General features: G+C 37.7%; 1 protein-coding gene across 1 annotated transcript in view; it reads left to right on the plus strand.

Annotated features, from left to right (window-relative positions):
• Nucleotides 1–6280: 6280 nt before the first annotated feature.
• LOC129491740 (UDP-glucuronosyltransferase 2B19) overlaps nucleotides 6281–20802 on the plus strand; it is a 50655-nt gene continuing 36133 nt past the window's right edge. The window contains exon 1 of the mRNA XM_055296247.2: nucleotides 6281–6329. Coding sequence (XP_055152222.1) covers nucleotides 6281–6329 — 49 coding nt within the window. The remainder of the gene's footprint in view (nucleotides 6330–20802) is intronic.

The raw sequence follows: 20802 nt of genomic DNA on the forward strand, positions 1-20802 counted from the left end.
TCCAGTATCACAGTTTCTTTACCATAACCAAGTAGAGATAATAAAAAGACCCACCTAATTTTTTACTTCATACTAAATATGGACTCCTCTCCTATATGAGTGTAAGAAAAACTCCCTCATTATTATTGAATCAATGAGAAGGCTTTACCATACAAATGTACCAGGGACAACTTATAGACATATGAGTTATTTTGGTACTCTCCATGATAATGGTTGTATTAGGGTTTTCCAGAGGGACAGAACTAATAGGATATATATCTGGGAACCTGCCCTGATAGTCACATAGTTTCTTTTCTATTTTTCCTAAGCATTGGCCGGTTTGAGAAATAAAGGGACAGAGTACAAAAGAGAGAAATTTTAAAGCTGGGCATCTAGGGGAGACAGTACATGTCAGTAGGTTCCGTGAAGCCCTACAAGCCACAAAACCAGCAAGTTTTTATTAGGGACTTTCAAAAGGAGAGGGAGTGTATGAATAGAGTGTGGGTCACAAAGATCACATACTTCACAAGGTAATAGAATATCACAAGGCAAATGGAGGCAGGGCAAGATCACAGGACCACAGGACCAGGGCTAAATTAAAATTGCTAATGAAGTTTCGGGCACCATAGTCATTGATAACATCTTATCAGGAGACAGGGTTTTGAGAGCAACTGGTCTGACCAAAATTTATTAGGTAGGAATTTCCTCTTCCTAATAAGCCTGGGAGCGCTATGGGAGACTGGGGTTTACTTCATCCCTACAGTTTCCACAAAAGAAGATGGCCACACCAAAGGGGGCCATTTATAGACCCATCTTCAGGGGTGAATTCTCTTTCTCTGGGATGTTCCTTGCTGAGAAAAAGAATTCAGTGACATTTCTCCCATTTGCTTTTGAAAGAAGAGAAATATGGCTCTGTTCCGCCCAGCTCACCGGCGGTCAGAGTTCAAGGTTATCTCTCTTGTTCCCTAAACATTGCTATTATCCTGTTCTTTTTTCAAGGTGCCCAAATTTCATGTTGTTCAAACACACATGCTCTACAATTTGTGCAGTTAACGCAATTATCACAGGGTCCTGAGGTGACATACATCCTCCTCAGCTGACAGGATTAAGAGATTAAAGTAAAGACAGGCCTAGGAAATCACAAGGGTATTGATTGGGGAAGTGATAAGTGTCCATGAAATCTTCACAATTTATGTTTAGAGATTGCAGTAAACACAGGCATAAGACATTGTAAAAGTGTTAATTTTGGGAACAAATAAATGTCCACGAAATCTTCACAATCCATGTTCTTCTGCCATGGCTTCAGCCGGTCCCTCTGTTTGGGGTCCCTGAATTCCTGCAACAGATATATGTATATATAAGGGTGTTTATTAAAAATAATTGGTTCACACAATCACAAGGTGAAGTCCCATGATAGGGCAACTGCAAGCTGGGGAAGAAAGAAAGAAGCTAGTAGTGGCTCAGTCTGAGACCAAAAGCCTTAAATACAGGGAAGCCTGAGAGTGCAGCTTTCAAAACACTAGTGTTAAGTTCAAGAGTCCAAAGGCCAAAAAACCTGGAGTCTCATGTCCAAAGGCAGGAGGAATAGGTGGAAGCATCTAGCATGAGAGAAAGATAACAGCCAGAAGACACAGCAAGACAGCTTATTCCACTTTCTTCCTTCTGCTATTGTCTAGCCATGCTGGGAGCTAATTTGATGGTGCTCACCCACATTGAGGGCGAGTCTTCCATTCCTGGTCTACTGACTCAAATTTCAATCTCCTCTGGCAATAACCTCACAGACAAACCCAGAAACAGTTCTTTACCAGCTATCTATGCATGCCTCGATCTAATCAAGTTAGCACCTAATATTTACTGTCACAAGTCCATCCCTTGTCAACATGGCACTAATACACATCTCCTCAAACCGTATTAATCACCAAATACAGAAAATAATAAGATTATATTTACATCTAACATAATATAGCTATTCTTTCTACAACTGGAAGTACATTAATCCTTAACCAAAATGCTATTACGTTGTTAAAAACACTTAAATGTTAATATGAAGTAAATAAATTTATGTTACATGATAAAGAAAAAAGGAAATAAAATGAAGATATTTTCTTAGTACAAGTATATACATGCACAAACGTATTCTTAATAAAATAAGGAGAAAATGCTCATGTCAATTACAGTTGTTTCTGTAACTGTTTATGAGGTTGTAGCTGGCGTTAATAACTACCTTCTACTACTCATTCTGTATTCCCTTTGCCTTCAGCAAGCAAATCAGCTGGTCATCATTTTTTAGTTGGTGGGCTATTCCAACCCTTTGAAGGGTCTGACACATTTGTAGTCCCCCCTGAATTTAGTTGTTGTAGTTTCCCACTGATCTTAACCAAAGGGCAAGGTAATAGTAAGAGATGCCCTAAGGAATCTCCTGTATTCCAGAAATACTGTTCCTTACATCCATTATGGAGTTGTAGTCTAACTTCATTTTAGTAATCCAGGTCAATCACTCCAGCCAACATGATAACTCCTTTCGTAGTCTGTTGGCTTAAAGAAAGGAGGAGCCCAAAGTGGCCAGGTCACAATCTTAACTTCCAGTTTAATAAAGTAATTGTTGTGTCTACTTGTGGCAGCATTCCTCCCTCCCTGACGGGAGTGACAGAAGCAGATGGAGAAGGTGGCTGAGGGGTGTCCACGCAATGGGTCATCCTAACCACTTGATTATTAAAGGACTCTAGGCCAGTAGAACAAAATGTTTTGAGAACAGGAAGCAAAATTTATTTTAGAGGTAATGGTGAGTGGTGCTACTTCCACTTCCACTGCTTGATTCCTGGACCTATGAACCTCGGCTATGGGATAAACAGTAGAATATATTGGACAGCGATTCAGAGTATACAGAGGCTTCTGGAAAATTTTGTCCCAGCCCTGCAAAGTATTGTCACCTTGTTGGTGATGTAATTGTGACTTCAAAAGGTCATTCTACCATTCAACAAGCCAGCTGGCTCAGGATGATGCCATGCCTCAGAGAACATTGCAAGACCAGCGAATTCCATGAGCATGAGCCCACTGCTGCACTTCTTTACCTGTGAAGTGAGTGCCTTGGCCAGAGGCAATGCTGTGTGGAATATGACGACAGTGGACAAGGTATCCTGTGAGTCCACAAATGATAGTCTTGGCAAAAACATTGAGTGCAGGATTGGCAAATTCATATCTGCAGGAAGTGTGTATTTTAGTGAGGACAAACAGCTGCCCTTTCCATGAGAAAAAAAGAAAAAGTCCAGTGTAATCAACCTGTCAGCAAGTAGCTAGCTGATTACCCTGAGTAATGGTGCCACATCAAGGGCTCCATGTTTTTCTCTGCTGCTGGCAGATGGAACGTTCAGTCGTAGCTGTAGTAAAGTCAACCTTGGTGAGTAGAAGTCCCTATTGCTGAATGCATAACCTCCATTCCTGCCACAATGGCTACTGTGTTCATGAGCTCACTGGGCAATGACAGGAGTGGATGGAGAAGAAGGCTGAGTGGTGTCCACAGAGTAGGTCATCCTAACCACTTGACTATTAAAAGTCTATGGAGGTTACCTTTTCATGAGTATTCACATAAAACAGAAATACAGTCACAGTGTTTGACCACTCAGAGAGGTCAATCTACATAGTTCTTTTTCAGATTTATTTGTCAAAAATATTTCAATCATGCTTCTTCTAAGTCCTTGACCAGCCAGCCAAATCATTGGCTATATAGCCCATGAATCAGTATATAATCAAGCATTTGGTCATTTCTCCTTCCAAGCAAAGTGCACAACCAGGTGCATTGCTCAGTGTTATTTATGGGTGTGCTAGAAAGGGGCTGTAGTGGTGCAGCTGTCCACTTTTGGGTGGTGTCTGCTGAATTAATCAGGATTCCCTAGAGGAACAGGACTAATAGGATATATGCATATATGAAAAAGAGTTTATTAGGGAGTATTGACTCACATAATCATAAGGTGAAGTCCCACAACAGGCTGTCTGCGAGCTGAGGAGCAAGGAAGCCAGTCTGCATAACCAAACCTCAAAAGTGGGGAAGCGGACAGTGCAGCTTTCGGTCTGTGGCCAAAGGCCCAAGAGCACCTGACAAACCACTAGTGTAGGTTCAAAAGTCCAAAAGCTGAACAACTTGGAGTCTGATGTTTATGGGCAGGAAGCACCCAGCACGGGAGAAAGATAGAGGCCAGAAGACTCAGGCCAGTCTAGTCTTTCCACGTTCCTCTGCCTGCTTTTTTCTTAGTTGTGCTAGCTAGGATGGTACCCACCCAGACTGAGGGTGGATCTGCCTCTCCCAATCCAATCACTCGAATGTTAATGTCCTTTGACAACACCCTCACAGACACACCCAGGAACAATAGTTTGCCCTCTTCAATCCAATCAATTTGACACTCAGTATTAATCATCACACCTCCATACCATGCTGAACTGTCTGTAAACCAGGTCTCTTCTGTCAACTGCTCATAGGGAACTCCCCACAAGGCCGTGGGTGCTGGCTGGGAGAGAGAAAGCAGGGTAACAGGGGTGAGGCCTATGGGAACTTGAGCTACTTTCTTATGTAACTTACTTGTGCTGTCAGAAGCTGCTCGAGCCCAGTCAAATATATACCACTTCCATCTGATGATAGAGCACTGCTGTGCACGTCCAACTTTATGGCTAGATAGGTGAGAAAGCACTCAGGTCATAATAGGTAGTTCAGACGGCATGGTAACTTGGTGACTCATATTCAAACATTCAGTTTCTAACAAGACCCAGTAACAGGCCATGAGCTGTCTCTCAAAAGGAGAGTAGTTAACTGCAGAAGATGGCAGGACCTTACTCCAAAATCCTAGAAGCTTCCATGTGATTCCCCTATGGAGGCCTGCCAGAGGCTCCAAACAACATCACCATCTGGCACTGACCCATCAATCATGATTGGATCTGCTGGGTCATGTGGCCTGAGTGGCATATCAACTTGGACAGCAGCCTGGGCCTGTCACAGAGCCCCTTGCCTGTTCTTGACACCATTCAAAACTGGCAGCCTTTCAGGTCACACAATAAATAGGCTGGAGTAACACACCCAAATGAGGAATGTGTTTCTTCAAAAATCCAAATAGTCCCACTAGGTGTCGTGCCTCTATCTTGGTTGAAGGAGGGTCCAAATGTAACAACTTATTCTAACCTTAGAGAAAATATCTTGACAGGCCTCATGTAACTAGACCCTAAGAAATTTCACTGAGGTAGAAGCTCCCTGAGATTTAGTCAGCTTCATTTCCTATAAGCTGACATGCAAATGTCTCACCAATAAGTCCAGTGTGGCTGCCACTTCTCACTCACTGGGTCAGTCTAATCAGTATAATGTCATCAATGTAATGGACCAGTGTGATATCTTGTGAAAGAGAAAAACAATCAAGATCTCAGGAACCAAGATTATGACACAAAGCCAGAGTTGATATACCCCTGAGGCAAGACAGTGAAGGTAGGTTGCTGGCCTTGCCAGCTGAAGGCAAATTGCTTCTGGTGCACCATATGCACAGGAATGAAGAAAAAGGCATTTGCCGAATCAATGGATGAATATCAGGTACCAGGAGATGTGTAAATTTGCTCAAGCAATGAAACCACATTTGTTACAGTAGTTGCAATTGGAGCCACAACTTGGTGAAGTTCACAATCATTTACTGTAATTCTTCAAGATTTGTCTGTTTTGTCTCTTTTCTGCATAGGCCAAATAGGAGACCTGAAGGAGGCTATGGCGGGAATCACCACCCCTGCATCTTGCAAATCCTTGACGGTGGCACTAATCTTTGCAATCCCTCCAGGGATGCAGTATTGTTTTTGATTTACTATTTTTCTAGGTAGAAGCAGTTCTGACAGCTTCCATTTGGTCTTTCCCACCATAAGAGCCCTCACCTTACTGATCAAGGAGCCAATGTGGGGATTCTACCAGCTGCTAGGTATGTCCATTCCAATTATGCATTCTGACACTAGGGGAATGACCACTGGATGAGTCCAGGGACATATTAGAGCCCCTGTAATTTGGACCTGAGCTAAAACTCCATTAATTCCCTGACCTCCATAAGCCCCTACTGTAACTGGAGGGCTGCAGTGACATTTTGTGTTCCCTGTAACCAATGTCAGCTCAGAGCCATTGTCCAGTAGGCCCTGAAAGTTCTGATCATTCTCCGTTCCCCAATGCACAGTTACCCTGATGCCACCTTGCCCAGCCTGGAGCCCTTTCTTTAATATAAACATAAATGTTAGTCAACTTGTTTAAATATAAACATGTGAGCTGCTTGAGCACAGGGACTATATCATAATGTTTTTTGCACTCTTACATGTATCATCAACGAATGGATTAGATAAGTGCTATAAACTGTGCATTGAATATGTAATGTGAAAAATGGCAGGTGCATAGATATCTGAGTAGATAATTTCTTGTCTAACCTATATCTTGAAACTATATCACATTGCCCAAAAAGATGAGTCTCCAAAAATTTATAATTATTTATATGGAAAAGACTTATTTAAAAATTAAGCTCTGAAGGAACACAAATTTCAAATTGTTCATATTTTTTTTCCAAACATGCCATTCATGTTTGGTATCATACTTTACCTAATATCATTATCTGTGTTTTGATCATTCATGTAGAAACCACATCAGTGCCTTTGCTTTTGTGCATTTCTTCTAGTCACAGATGTAGTCAGTAATCACAAATTTAATCTCTGTTCTTCACATTTACTATTATCAAGACAAGCCCCAGCCCTTATCGTCTCATACTTAACCTACTAATATACATTTTAATCATTTTTCCTACATGTGAGCTCTTGACTTTACTTGTCAATCTGTGTTTGGCAGCAAGAGTTGATTGCTTAAAACAGAATAAATAAACAAACAAAAAAACACGACATTTTGACTGGTTTTCTTAAATACTTGGTTATTTTTCCTGTATATTAGAATAAAACTCCATATATACTATACAAAGCTATATAAGGTCTCCAATTTCAATCAATTTTTACAAATAATCTCTGGCACACAATTTACTCTAAAATTCATACTTATTGGAATGCTTTCTAAATATCATGACCTTTTCTCATTCTACTCACTGTGAATTCTTAGCCACACTCTGCCTAGATCCTGCCAAAGCTTTTGTCTTACCCTGTATGTGATCTGTCACAACAGCTTTTTCTGATTGCTCCATAGAGGGGTAATTATGTTCTCTGGTTTTCTGATCACCCTGCACCAGAAACATGATGCATTATAATATATTTCATAGCATAAGCATACCTTATTTTATTGCACTTTGTTTTATTATGCTTTGCAGATATTTGGTTTTTTTTTCTCATAAGTTGAGGGTTTGTGGCAATCTTATAATCAAACAAACCTATTAACATGATTTTTCCAACAGCAAGCCATCAATTTATATCTTTGTGAAACATTTTGCTAATTTTCATAAAGTTTTAATCTCTTTCACCATTGTTATATTCATTATGTTAATCTGTGATCAGTTATTTTTCATATTACTATTGTAATTGTTTGGGGGTGTCACAAATTATGCCCATATAAGATGTCAAACTCGTTACATGTTATTTGTCTACTGAGTGCCCCATGAACCACTTTTTCCCGTCTCTCTCCCTCTCCTCTGGCCTATTCCTGAGAAACAACAATGTTAAAATTAAACCAATTAATAACCTTACAAAGCTCTAAGTATTCAAGTGAAAGAGAGAGTACCACATCTTTCACTTTAAATCAAAAGCTGGAAATTATTAAGATAAGTGAGGAAGGCATGTTGAAAGCTGGGATAGGCTGAAATCTAGGCCTCTTGCAGCAGTTAACCTAGTCATGAATACAGAAACAAAAAGTTATTGAAAGAAATTACAAGTATCACTCTAGTGAATGCACAAATGGTATGAAGTTAATCTGCATTATCGTTGATGTGAAGAAAATTTAATCTGGATAGATCAAACCAGCCACAAACATTCCTTAAGCCAAAGCCTAATCCAGAGAAAGACTCTAGCTCCTTTTAATATGTGAAGCCTGAAATATGTTGAGGAAGCTGCAGACAAAAAGTTGGAAGCTAGCAGACATTGGCTCATGAAACTTAGCAAAAGAGGCTATCACTATAACAAAAAAGTGCAAAGTAAAGCAGCAGATGCTGATGTAGACATTGCAGAAAATTATTCAAACAATCTAGCCAAGATAATTGGTGAAGATTAACACACTAAAACACAGATTTTCAATGTAGACAAAATTGCCCTTTATTGAAAAAATATGTCACCTGAGTCTTTAATAGCGAAAGACAAGAAGTCAATGCCTGGCTTGAAAGCTTTAAAGCACAGGCTGACTCTTTTTTTAGTGTGTAATTCAACTGGTGACTTTAAGTTGAAGACAATGTTTATTTATTAGGAAGTCTAACAGCCCTTGAGAATTATGATAAATCTGCTTTGTGTCTGCTGTATAAATAGAATGACAAAGCCTAGATGACAGCAGATCTGTTTATAGCATGATTTACTGACTATTTTAAGCCCAGTATTGAGATCTATTGCTCAGAAAAAAAAGACTCCTTTCAAAATTTTACTGCTCAATGACAAGGCACATGCTAATGCAAGAGCTCTGATCAAAATGTACAAGGAGATTAATGTTATTTGCATGCCTGATAACGTTACATCTATTCTGCAACCCATGGATCAAGGTATAATTTTGACTTTCAAGTTTTATTATTTAAGAAATACATTTTTAAAGATATTGCTATCTTAAATTGTAATTTCTGTGATTGATATCGGCTGAGTAAATTGAAAACCTTCTGTAAAGTATTTAACATTTTAGAAGATATTTGAAGTAGTCATGACTTATGAAAGCAGGTTAAAATAACATTAAAGGGAGTTTTGAAGAAGTTGATTTATTTATTACAATTCCTATGAATGACTTTGAAGAGCTCAAAACTTCAGTTAAAGAAACAACTGCAGGTGTGGTGAAAATAGCAAAAGAACTAGAATTAGAATTGGAGCCTGAAGATGTAACTGAATTGTTGCAATCTCATGATGAAACTTGAATAGATGAGAATTCGCTTCTTCTGCATTGGACAAGAAAGTGGTTTCCTGAGATAAAATTTGCTCCTGGTGAAAATGCTCTGAACATTGTTGAGATGATGACAAAGGATTTAGAATATTACATAAACATGCTTGATCAATCAGCAGCAGAGTTTGAGAGAATGAACTTCAACTTTGAAAGATGTTCTACCATGGGTAAAATGCTGTCAGGCACCATTGCATGCTAAGGAGGACTCTTTCATAAAAGGAAGGGTCAATCAATGTGTCAAATGTTATTGCATTAGTTTAAGAAAATGCCACAGCCATCTCAGTCTTTAGAAGTCACTATTCTGATTAGTCAGCAGCCATCAATATGGAGGCAAAAACCTTCCAGCAACAAAAAGATTACCACGGGGCTTAAAGATCAGATAATTGTTAGCGTTTTTGCAATAAATGTTTTCAATTGAGGTGTGTACATTATTTTTTAGATATCATGTTATTTGCACACTTAATAGACTCTCTAATACTATAAACATAACTTTTATATATTCTGGGAAACCACAACATTTGTGTGATTGAGTTTATTGCAATGTTCACTGTATTGCAACTGTCTGGAACTAAGCCCCTAATATCTCTGAAGTTTACCTGTAGATTTTTCATGTTTGCTGCCTCCCACCTAGCGGATAGTCTACATGAGAAAAATGATTGATAATTCGTATTATTCTTAATTATCAGAAACATTCAAACTTAGGTTGTGTATAATGTGTTTTTGATTGTGTATATGTGTGTGAAGTAAACATGATGATTTCTAATTTCTTTTTTCTCACTAGTAATCTACATATTAAATGTAAACCTATATTATTTATTTTAATTTTCATATTCTAGAAGGCTGAAACAGTTTTAACAGATATATTTGCATCTTTTTCCATGTCTCAGTAAACATTAGTTAATTACTCACCAACCAATGATCTTTTCCTCAGGAACACATCATCTCTAAATCTTGGATAAAAAAGGCTATATATGCCCATTAAATCATCAGTGTTAGAGACTTCTTGCTCAAATCATTAATATACTACACTTGCTGCATCATTTGATTTATCAGTTCCTGAAAGAACAGTGACAAAATTTCTGTGATGGTGGGTAATTGTTATATTCTGCTTATAATTGAGAAAATTCCTCCTTTATAGAATTTAAGGTGATCATGTTAGCTACCTTTATATAACAAACTATTATAGTTTCCTAGTGTCATGGGATCCTTGGGATGTCACTTCACCAGCCAGAACCCTCTGTGTGTGGTGGCACTTTCTGCCTAACTATTGCTTGCACCTGCTGGGCTCATTCCACCCACTTGGCCCAGCAGGCTGCGCTTGGATCTTGCTACCAGCCTGGATCCCACACCTGCCAACATCAAGCTAGGCATGAAGCACTGAGGTATGTGTAGAAGAGTGAGTGCAAGGTCCAGCCACTGTGCACAGCCAGGCATGTTGGCTGTTGCAGAGAGGTGGGCAGCTCCAGGCACCAGCACAGGTACCAGTTCTGTGTTAAGCTGCAGCTGGACCAGACGTACTGCACACAGCTTCTGCTGCAGTCACCCATATCTGGATGAGGGGAATGTGGTGGCACCTGGAAGCTTGGAGATGTCAGGAACTGCAGAGCTCCAAAGAGGGTGTCATGTCCCTGGTTGGGGAGACCTTAGGTCTGGGCTCCCCAAAGAGCTACAGCTCTTCTCTCTTTCTTGTCACCTGCAATATGGCAAGTAGGGAACATGTTTCAGGCTGCTTTGTGTTACAGATGTTTCAGTCCCACCATTAGGTGGTTCCTGAGTTCTTGTCCCATGTCCAGGAAGAATTAGGTACACAGTCAAATGGTGGGTGAGCAAAGCAGAGAAGAGCTTCATTGAGTGACATAATAGCTCTCAGGAGACCCTAAGTGGGTAGCTCCTTTCCACAGGCAGGTCATCCCAATGTCTGTTAGAGTCTGACTGTATCTGGAGGTTTTTATGTGCTCAGAAGGGAGGAACTGCTTGCTGACTGGCCCATGGGCTGAACATGGGTGGGCATGGAAAGGGCACCATAATTTCTTACTCACCTTCATCTTGAACTGACATATCAGCCTCTAGGCTTTAGGGTGCCCCTAGCTTGAAGGCAGGGCTTCATCAGGGATCTGCCTCTTACCACCCAGGAGTCTGTCTCCTGTGCCATGAACAAGTCATCCATGGCACTCAGGCTGTTAATACCGAGGGGAACCTGCAGGGTGGTGCTGAGCCATCCTCAGTCCTCACTTGGCTGCCTTCCTATGTTCATCTGTGCTCAAAGTCTGGAGGGGGCTGAGGTGTCATGGGGCTGGTGTGTCAGCCTTGCCCCAAGCATGCACATGCCCAGCCACGTCACAATAGTGCCCAGGGTTGGACACAACTTTGCTCTACCCCAGACTGGGTTCTGGGAGTAAGGAGAAGCCAGGCAGTGGGAGCTGGCACTTTTGAGCTTTCAGGAGCAGAGGGCTTCCTGAACCCCCATGAATACAGGGATGTCCAAGTCTGTAGCCACAGCTGGCTGAGTTGGCAGGGTGGTAGCACTGTGCTCCCAGATGCTACCACCCTGCCAACTCAGAAAAGGATGGGGCTCCTGCCTGTTCCTGTTTCCTACTGAGTCCATGGAGCATGCAGCCTCAGCAGTACTTCCCAACTCCAACAGTGGCTGTGTCGCATGGACTGAGAGCTGTCATCACTAGTAAATTAAATATTTTGATATTACTTTTCACTACTTTTTTATTTTTGGTAATGTTTTTTAATTGAAATCAGTCATTTTCTAATGTCTGTAATTGTGTCAAGTATATGTGATATATTGTGATATATGTGTGTGAAAAATATATGGGATATATTTTTCTTAAGTTTACTTCAAGTGTGTTCTAATTTAATATTTTACATGTGTGTTTTTGATAGGAAATAAGTAGACTTTTAAAAAATCTATTGTTGTATGTGTAGTTTCTAAACATAAAATTTATAGCTATTTGTGTTTATTTGTGAGATACTATATTTCATTTTTAATATCTTTTAGTAGACTTTACACTTTTCTGATTATATTTCCTCATCTTTCTTTTGTGAGGGTGGGACAGAGCAATAGTCATTTATGCATTCATCTAGCTCAGTGAATCTGCAATTTTACATATGATAATATTGAAAGGGCAGAGGAAGTAGTAAGTTACACATTTGTCTCAGGTGAGTAGAGGAATTACGTTGACTTCTGTCCTTTGTTCCATGCCTGTGAAGATTAACCCTCAATTTACATTGCTGGGGTGAAATTCAACAGAACTGTTTTAGGGTAAAGATCTTGGTGCACACAAAGAAGACTCTAGTGAGAAAACTGTTAAGGAGGTATTTAGAGATTTTATTTTTATAGCTGTCTTATTTAGGAATAAAACGGGAGGCAGGTTTGCATGACACAGCTCCCAGCTTGGCTGTTCACTTTGACTTAGTGATTTTGGGGCTCTGAGATTTATTTTCCTTTCACAGAAAGATAGATATCTGAGTAGATGGAGGAATGCTTCATTCCCTGTCTTAAAACGCTGCCTTTTTGCCTAACCCTGAGTATTGAAGGTCCATAAACATTGTTTATGTACCTAAATCTGCATATCCATAGTCCATAAAAACATTTATACAGAGTTGGTTTTAATCACTAAATCAATCAGTGCAGAAAAAAAAATGCCAGAAAGATTATATTTATTCTAAAACTTCCTGATAATTGTGGACATAATATTTTTCCTAATGACATTATCAAACTTTTGCTCATTCACACAAAAACAACATGTGTGTTTTGTCTTCTATATTTTTTTCTGGTCTCAGAAATAATAAATAATCACAAGTCCCATCAGTTTCTCACGTTTACTATAATCAGTTCACATTTCATCAGGCCATTTGGATGACATACTTAGGTTACTAATGTACATTTTTAATCTTTTTGCCATTTTAAAAGTTTTGCTTTTATATGCCAATTCATGGCTGTTAGAATTACTTGCTAAAAGCTTGAGCTTATGACCATCCTTTAAAATCTGAGTAAATCTTTTCACCTCTAAACTAGAATTCAAATCCATAATTTGTCATTATAGAGACTATGTTCTCCTATTTCAAGTTAGCTTTATTCTGTAGCCTTCTGCTCTCAACTTTCTCTGTGATCCATACCCACTGGGAAGATTACCAAATATCTTTTCTATTTCTTCTAATTATTATGAAATTCCTTCTTTGGCAACATTGTATAAATCCTACCGAACATTTCATCTCACCTCATAAGTCAACAGCATATCTCAGTTGTTCCATACGAAACTTACTGTATTTTTCCTCTGAAATACTGAACACCCTGTACTAAATATATATAATTTATCAAAATGGTTCTTATAGGTCTTGAAATGTATTTTTATTATTAAATCATTGGGTAGTCAAAGTGAGCAAGTAATATGAAACAGTATTCCCCTAAGCCATCTGGAACCTTGGACTTATTGTGCAATGGATGTCAGTTGGCTTATGTGTGTATGTTTCAGTGTGTAAAACATTAATTCTAAAAGTTATTGTTTAATTTTTCTTAACATCAATCTAATATTATCTCTATTTTATGTATTTTATTTCCAAGTTCTAGACAGTTGCATGAACTTTTCCCTGACGTATTGTATTTGTGTGATTTCCTCCAAAAATATTAAACTTACAAAAAGCTAATAATCTTTAATATTTAAAAATTAACTTTTAACTTGTTTGCCTAAATTGTCATTTTAACTCTGCTCAGTAAACACTCAAACTCTGCACAGCAGTGTGTGAGGTAGCTGCCATCACGGTGTCTGAGAAGTGGGTTTTCACACTTCTGCTACCTCAGCTCTGCTGTGCTGGCTGTGGATTCTGTGAGACGGTACTGGGGTAGCACTGTAACATCAGCCATTGGCTTAATGTCAAGAATATTTCGGAGGAACTCATAGAGAGGGGTCACCAGGTAACAGTGTTGACTCACACACACAGGCTTTTTCACTGACTATGGGAAGCCTTCTGCATTGAACTTTGAGGTGGTCCAAGTGCCACATGACAAAGTGAATTTTGAGAATGTACATAATGAATTTCTGGACCTAGTCCTGAATATCTTGTCAAGCTTGACCTCCTGGCAGTCAGCAACAGAAATGAATAATTTTTCTGAATCTAGAGAAATTTTTAAAACTCTGTGTGAGAGTTTTGTCTACAATCAGACACTCGTGAAGACACAAGAGGAACCCAAATAAATTGTAGTGCTCATGGACTCTGCCTTTCCCTGTGGGGATTTTGTTGCTGAGTTGTTTGCAGTTCCTTTTGTGCTCAAACTTAGAGCTTCTGTAGCTGGCAATATTGAGTGAAGCCCTGGGAAACTTCCACCTCCACCTTCCTATGTATCTGTGCCTATGACAGGACTAACAGACATAAAGACCTTTCTGGAAAGAGTAAAAAATACAATGCTGTCCATCTTTTTTAACTTGTGGCTCCACAATTATAACTTTTGGATTTTGAAACAGTTTTTGGAACAGTTTTTCAGGAAAGAATTAAGTAAGAAACTCTTTATTTTTAACTAAGTATCATAAAATAGAATAAAAATTGTCATATATAGAACATCACATATATGTTTAGTATAGTAAGTTTTTACTTTAGAAAATGTTGTAGCTCTTCTTGCTAAGGTGAGTATAATCTTTGTTCTAAGAATTGAACAGCCAACTTTTCTAATACCAGTAATAAACTGAAATATTCAGCATTAATACAGAGATTTTATTTGGTTCTTTCTTTAATTAGCCTACTGACTACACCACAGATCATTGAGAATTACTGATTGTTAGTCTCAATTTTATTCCATTTCTACTAAAATAAGATGGTCATCATTCTTATATCTTTCATAAATTTTAGAAGAATCTTCAGAAAATCCTTTTTTGATAGTTTTATTATTGCTGGTTATATTGAAATATTTCCCAGGATGCTTTATACTACTTGGGGGGAGTGCTAAACAAAAATTTGAGAAAAGATTAGAAAAATCTAAAGACTTTGGTTCTAGAGGAGTAAAATATAGTAGAATATTTACTTCACTGATGTACACATTTGTCTTCTTTTTAATTATTTTCCATTTCAGCTAAAAATGATTTTGGTTTTCCCAACAGAACACCTACAGAATGGAAGAAAATTTTTGAAAACCTATCCATACGACAAAGGTCTATTAGGTCTACAAGGTATTTAAAGCAATTTTCAAGAAAAACAACTCTATAGGAAATTGGGCAAAGGACATGAACAGATGTTTCTCTAAAGAAGACGTATGCGCAGCCAACAAAAATATGTAAAAAAAAAAAAAAAAAAAGAAACCTTTGGGAGCCCAAGGCAGGCAAATCACCTGATGTCAGGAGTTCGAAACCAGCCTGGCCATCATGATGAAACCCTATCTCTACTAAAAATACAAAAATTAGCCAGGTGTGGTGGTGGGTGCCTGTACTCCCAGCTACTCCAAGAAGCTGAAACATGACAGTCCCCTGAACCTAAGAAGTGGAGGTTGCACTGAGCTGAGATCACACCACTGCACTCCAGCCTGGGCAACAGAGCAAGACCCCATCTTAAATAAATAAATACATAAATAACAATGAAATGTCCACATCACCGATCATTACAGAAATGAAAATCAAAACTACAATGAGTCACCATCTCACACCAGTCAGAATGGCAATTATTAAAAAGTCAAAAAACTACAGTTGCTGGCAAGGGTGCAGAGAAAAAGGAACACTTTTATACTGCTGGTGGGAATGTAAATTAGTTCAACTCTTGTGGAAGACAGTGAGGCAATTCTCAAAGACCTGGAACCAGAAATACCACTTGACTCAGCATTTCCATTACTGGGTATATACCCAAAGGAATGCATATGATTTTATTACAAAGATACATGCACATGTATATTCACTGCAGCACTATTCATAATGGCAAAACATGGATGTTCATCAGTGATAGGCTGTCTAAAGAAAATGTAGTACATATACACCATGGAATACTGTGCAGCCATAAACAGGAACAAGATCATGTCATTTTCAGGGATATGGATGCAGCTGGAAGCCCTTACCCTCAGCAAATTAACGTTGGAACAGAAAACCAAACACCACATTTTCTCACTTATAAATGGGAGCTGAACGATGAGAAGACACAGACATAAGGCAAGGAACAACACACACTGGGACCTGAAGGAGAAACAGGGGAAGGGAGAGTATCAGAAAAAATAGCTAATGAAGGCTGGGCTTAACACCTAGGAGATGGGTTTATCTGTGCAGCAAACCACTATGGCACATGTTTACCTACATAACAAACCTGCACATCCTACACATGTACCCCATGTTTTAAATTATCTCCAGTAATAATACTGTTTTCTTTGTTTGGTTCATTGGTTTTTAATTTTTTAAAATTCTTTTCTCTTTTCTTCTTTATTAGTCTAGCTAGTGGTGTATCTATTTTATTAGCTTTTTCAAAAAATGAGCTCCTGGATTCACTGAATTTTGAAGTGTTTTTTCATGTCTGTATCTCCTTCAGTTAAGTTCTAATCTTGGTTATTTCTTGTCTTTATCTAGCTTTGGGGTTTGCTTGCTTCTGGTTCTCTAGTTCTTTTAGTTGAGATGTTAGGTTATTAACTTGAGTTTTTTTCAGCTTTTTGATGTGGGCATCTAGTGCATAGATTTCCCTCTTAACACTGCTTTAGCTGTGTCCCAGAGATTCTGGTGCATTGTCCCTTTGTTCTCAATATTTAAAGAACCCATTAACTTCTGCCTTAATTTTATTGTTTGCCCAAAAGTCATTCAGGAGCAGGTTTTTCAATTTCCATATGTTGGTGTGGTTTTTAGTGAATTTCTTAATCTTTAGTTCTAATTTGTGTGTGCTGTAGTCTAAGAGACTGTTTGTTATGAATTCAGTTTTTTGTGTGTTTGCTGAGGATTGTTTTACTTCCAATTATGTGAACAATTTTAGAGAAAGTGCCATGTGTTGATAAGAATGCATATCCTGTTAAATTTGGGTAAAGAGTTCTGCAGATATTTATCAGGTTCACTTGACCCAAAGCTAAGTTAAGGCCCTTAATACCTTTGTTAATTTTCTGTCTCAATGATCTTCTAATACTGTCAGTAGGGTGTTACAGTGTCCTACTATTATTGTGTGGGAATCTAAGACTCTCTGTAGGTCTCTAACACATACTTTATTAATCTGGGTGCTCCTGTGTTGGATGCATATGTATTTAGGATAGATAGATCTTCTTGTTGAATTGAACCCTTCCCCATTATGTAATGCCTTTATTTTTGCTTAACAATCTTTGTTGGTTTAAACTAGGACTGCAACCCTTGGTTTTTTCTGTTTTCCATTTGTTTCTAGATTTTCTTCCATCCCTTTATTTTAAGCCTATATGTGTCTTCACATGTGAGATGTGTCTGTAAGGTTGGTTCAACATATGCAATTCAATAAATGTAATTCCTCACATAAACAGAAATTAAGACAAAACCACGATTAACTCAATGAACCCAGAAAAGGCCTTTACTAAATTTAAACACTAATTCATATTAAAAATTTTCAATAAAGTAGGTGTTGAGGGAACCTATCTCAAAATAACAAGAGACATATATGACAAACCCACAGCCAACATCATACTGAATGGGTGAAAACTGGAAGCCTTTTCTCTGAAAACCAGCACAAGACAAGGATGCCCTCTCTCCCCACTCCTATACAAGATAGTATTGTAAGTTGTGCCCACGACAATCAGGGAATAGAAAGAAATAAAAGGTATTCCAATAGGAAGAGAGGAAGTCACATATTTGCACATGACATAATCCTGCATCTATAAAACCCCATCATCTCAGCAAACTATTGCAAGAAAGAAAAATCAAACACCGCATATTCTCACTTATAGGTGGGAATTGAACAATGAGAACACTTGGACACAGGAAGGGGAACATCACACACTGGGGCCTGTCATGGGTTATGGGAGGGGGGAGGGATAGCATTAGGAGATATACCTAATGTAAATGACGAGTTAATGCGTGCAGCACACCAACATGGCGCATGTATACATATGTAACAAACCTGCATATTGTGCGCATGTACCCTAGAACTTAAAGTATAATTTAAAAAAAGCATATGCAAAATTTTAAAGATTTTGACATTTATTCATTTATTCAGATTTCATTCTAGGCATTAGGGATAGTAATAAAAAAATAAAATAATAAAATAACAAAATAAAACCCCATCATCTCAGCCCCAAAGCTTCTTAAGGTGATAAGTAAATTCAGCAAAGGCTCAGGATATAAAATCAATATGCAAAAATCACTGGCATTCTTATACATCAACAGTAGGGAAGCAGAGAGCCAAATTATTAATGAACTCCCATTCACAATTGCCACAAAAAAAGAATAAAATACCTAGTAATATAGTTAATAAAGAGAGTGAAGGAACTCTTCAAGGAGAGCTACATATCACTGCTTCAAATAAATCAGAGAGGGCACAAATAGAAAAACATTCCATGCTCATGGATAGGAAAAATCAGTATTTTGAAAATGGCCATATTGCCCACAGTAATTTAGAGATTCAATGCTATTCTTATTAAACTATCATTTGCACTGTACACAGAACTAGAGAAAACTATTTTAAAATTTATGTGAAAAGAAAAAAGAGACCAAGCAATCTTAAGCAAAAAGAGCAAAGCTGGAGGCATCACACTACCTGACTTCAAACTATACTACAAGGTTACAGTAACCAAAACAGCATTGTACTGGTACAAGAACAGACACATAGAACAATGGAACAAAATAGAGAACTCAGAAATAAGACTGCACACCTACAACCATCTGATCTTCAACAAACTTGACAAAATAAAATAATAAAGAAAGGACTCCCTATATAATAAATGGTGTGAGGAGTGCTGGCTAGCCATATGCAGAAAATTGAGACTGGAAACCTTCTTTACATCATTTACAAAAATCAACTCAAGATGGATTAAAGATTTAAATGTAAAACCCCAAACTGCAAAAACTCTAGAAGAAAATCTAGGGAATACTGCCCAAGACATAGGCACATGCAAAGATTTTATGATGAAAACACCCAAAGCAATTGCAACAAAAGCAAAAATTGGCAAATGGAATCTGATTAAACTAAATAGGTTTTGCACAGCAAAAGAAACTACCATCAGAGTGAACACACAACCTATAGAATGGGAGAAATTTTTTGCAATCTATCCACCTGACAAAGGTCTAATATCCAGATTCTACAAGGAACTTAAACAAATTCACAAGAATAAAACAACCCCGGTAAGAAGTGGGCAAAGAACCTGAACATACACTTTCAAAAGAAGACATATTTAGGGCCAAAAAACATGAAAAAAAGCTCAACTTTGTTGATCATTAAAGAAATACAAATTAAACCACAATGAGACATCATTTCATACCAGTCCAAATGGCTATTATAAAAAAGTCAAAACAAAACAAAACAAACAAACAAACAAACAAAACAGATGCTGGTGAAGTTGCAGAGAAAAAAAATGGTTTTACACTGTTGGTTGGAGTATAAATTACTTCAGCCATTGTGGAAGACAGTGTGGCATTTCCTCAAAGACCTAGAGGTAGAATGTCCATTTGAGCCAGCAATTTCCTTACTGGGCATATACACGCTAAGTCAAAAAGCAAATGTTAACAAACTTAAGATTGAAATCATATCAACTATGTTTTCCAGCCATCTGGAATAAAACTCAAAATCAATAGTGGAAATAAAAGTAGAATAGTCAAGCTTATATAAAAAATAAACAACACACTGTGGAATAAGCAATACATAAAAGAGCAAGTGAAAAAGAAAATTAGATAAAAAATTTGAGACAAGTGAAAATAAAAACACAACATACCAAAATTTACGGGATGCAGCAAAAACACCCCTAAGAGGGAAGTTTATAGTAGTCACAACTATATTAAAAAAGAAAAAAACAAGATATCTAAATTATCAGGCTAACATTACACATAAAAGAGCTAAGAAAGAACAAACTAAGCCCAATGTTGGCAGAAAAAAAAGAAATAATATATATTTGAGCTGAAATACATGTAATTAAGAATGGAAAAATGGAAAATAAATCAACAAATCTAAGATGAGGTTTTTTTTGAAAAGATAAATAAAATTGTCAAATAGCTAGACTAAAAAGAAAAATAGAATAATCAAATAAAATAAAAAATGAAAGAGGCATTGGAACTAATGCCTCAGAATAGAAAAGATTATAAGAGCCTACTATGAACAATGATTAACCAACAAACTGGACAACTTAGAAGAAATTGATAAATTCATAAGAACATACAACCTACTAAGACTGAGTCATGAATAAATATATTTTCAGAACCTAACAATAATGAATAAGGAGATTGAATTAGTAATCAAAACTTCCCAACAAAGAAAAGCCAGCACCAGATGGCTTCAGCATCAAACACTTGAAAAATAATTAATGCCTTTTCTTTATAATCTTTTCCAAAAATCTGAAAAGAAAAAGATACTTTCAAAGTCGTTTTATGAGGACAGCATTATACTGATAACAAACCCAAACAAACACGGGACAGAAATAGAATAATGAGGAGAAGAAGAAGAAAAAATAATCCAATATTGTTAATAAACAGATGAAAAATTCCTCAACAGAAAATTGGGAAACTTAATTCCGCAGCATATTCAGAGGTTCATTCATCATGACTAAATGAAATTTATCCCTAGGATGAAGGATTGTTGAACATACAAAAATCAGCAAATGTGATACACATTAACAGAATGATGAATGAAGACCACAT

The sequence above is a fragment of the Symphalangus syndactylus genome, chromosome 10 (assembly GCF_028878055.3).
Source record: "Symphalangus syndactylus isolate Jambi chromosome 10, NHGRI_mSymSyn1-v2.1_pri, whole genome shotgun sequence".
In the NCBI taxonomy this organism is placed as follows: domain Eukaryota; kingdom Metazoa; phylum Chordata; class Mammalia; order Primates; family Hylobatidae; genus Symphalangus; species Symphalangus syndactylus.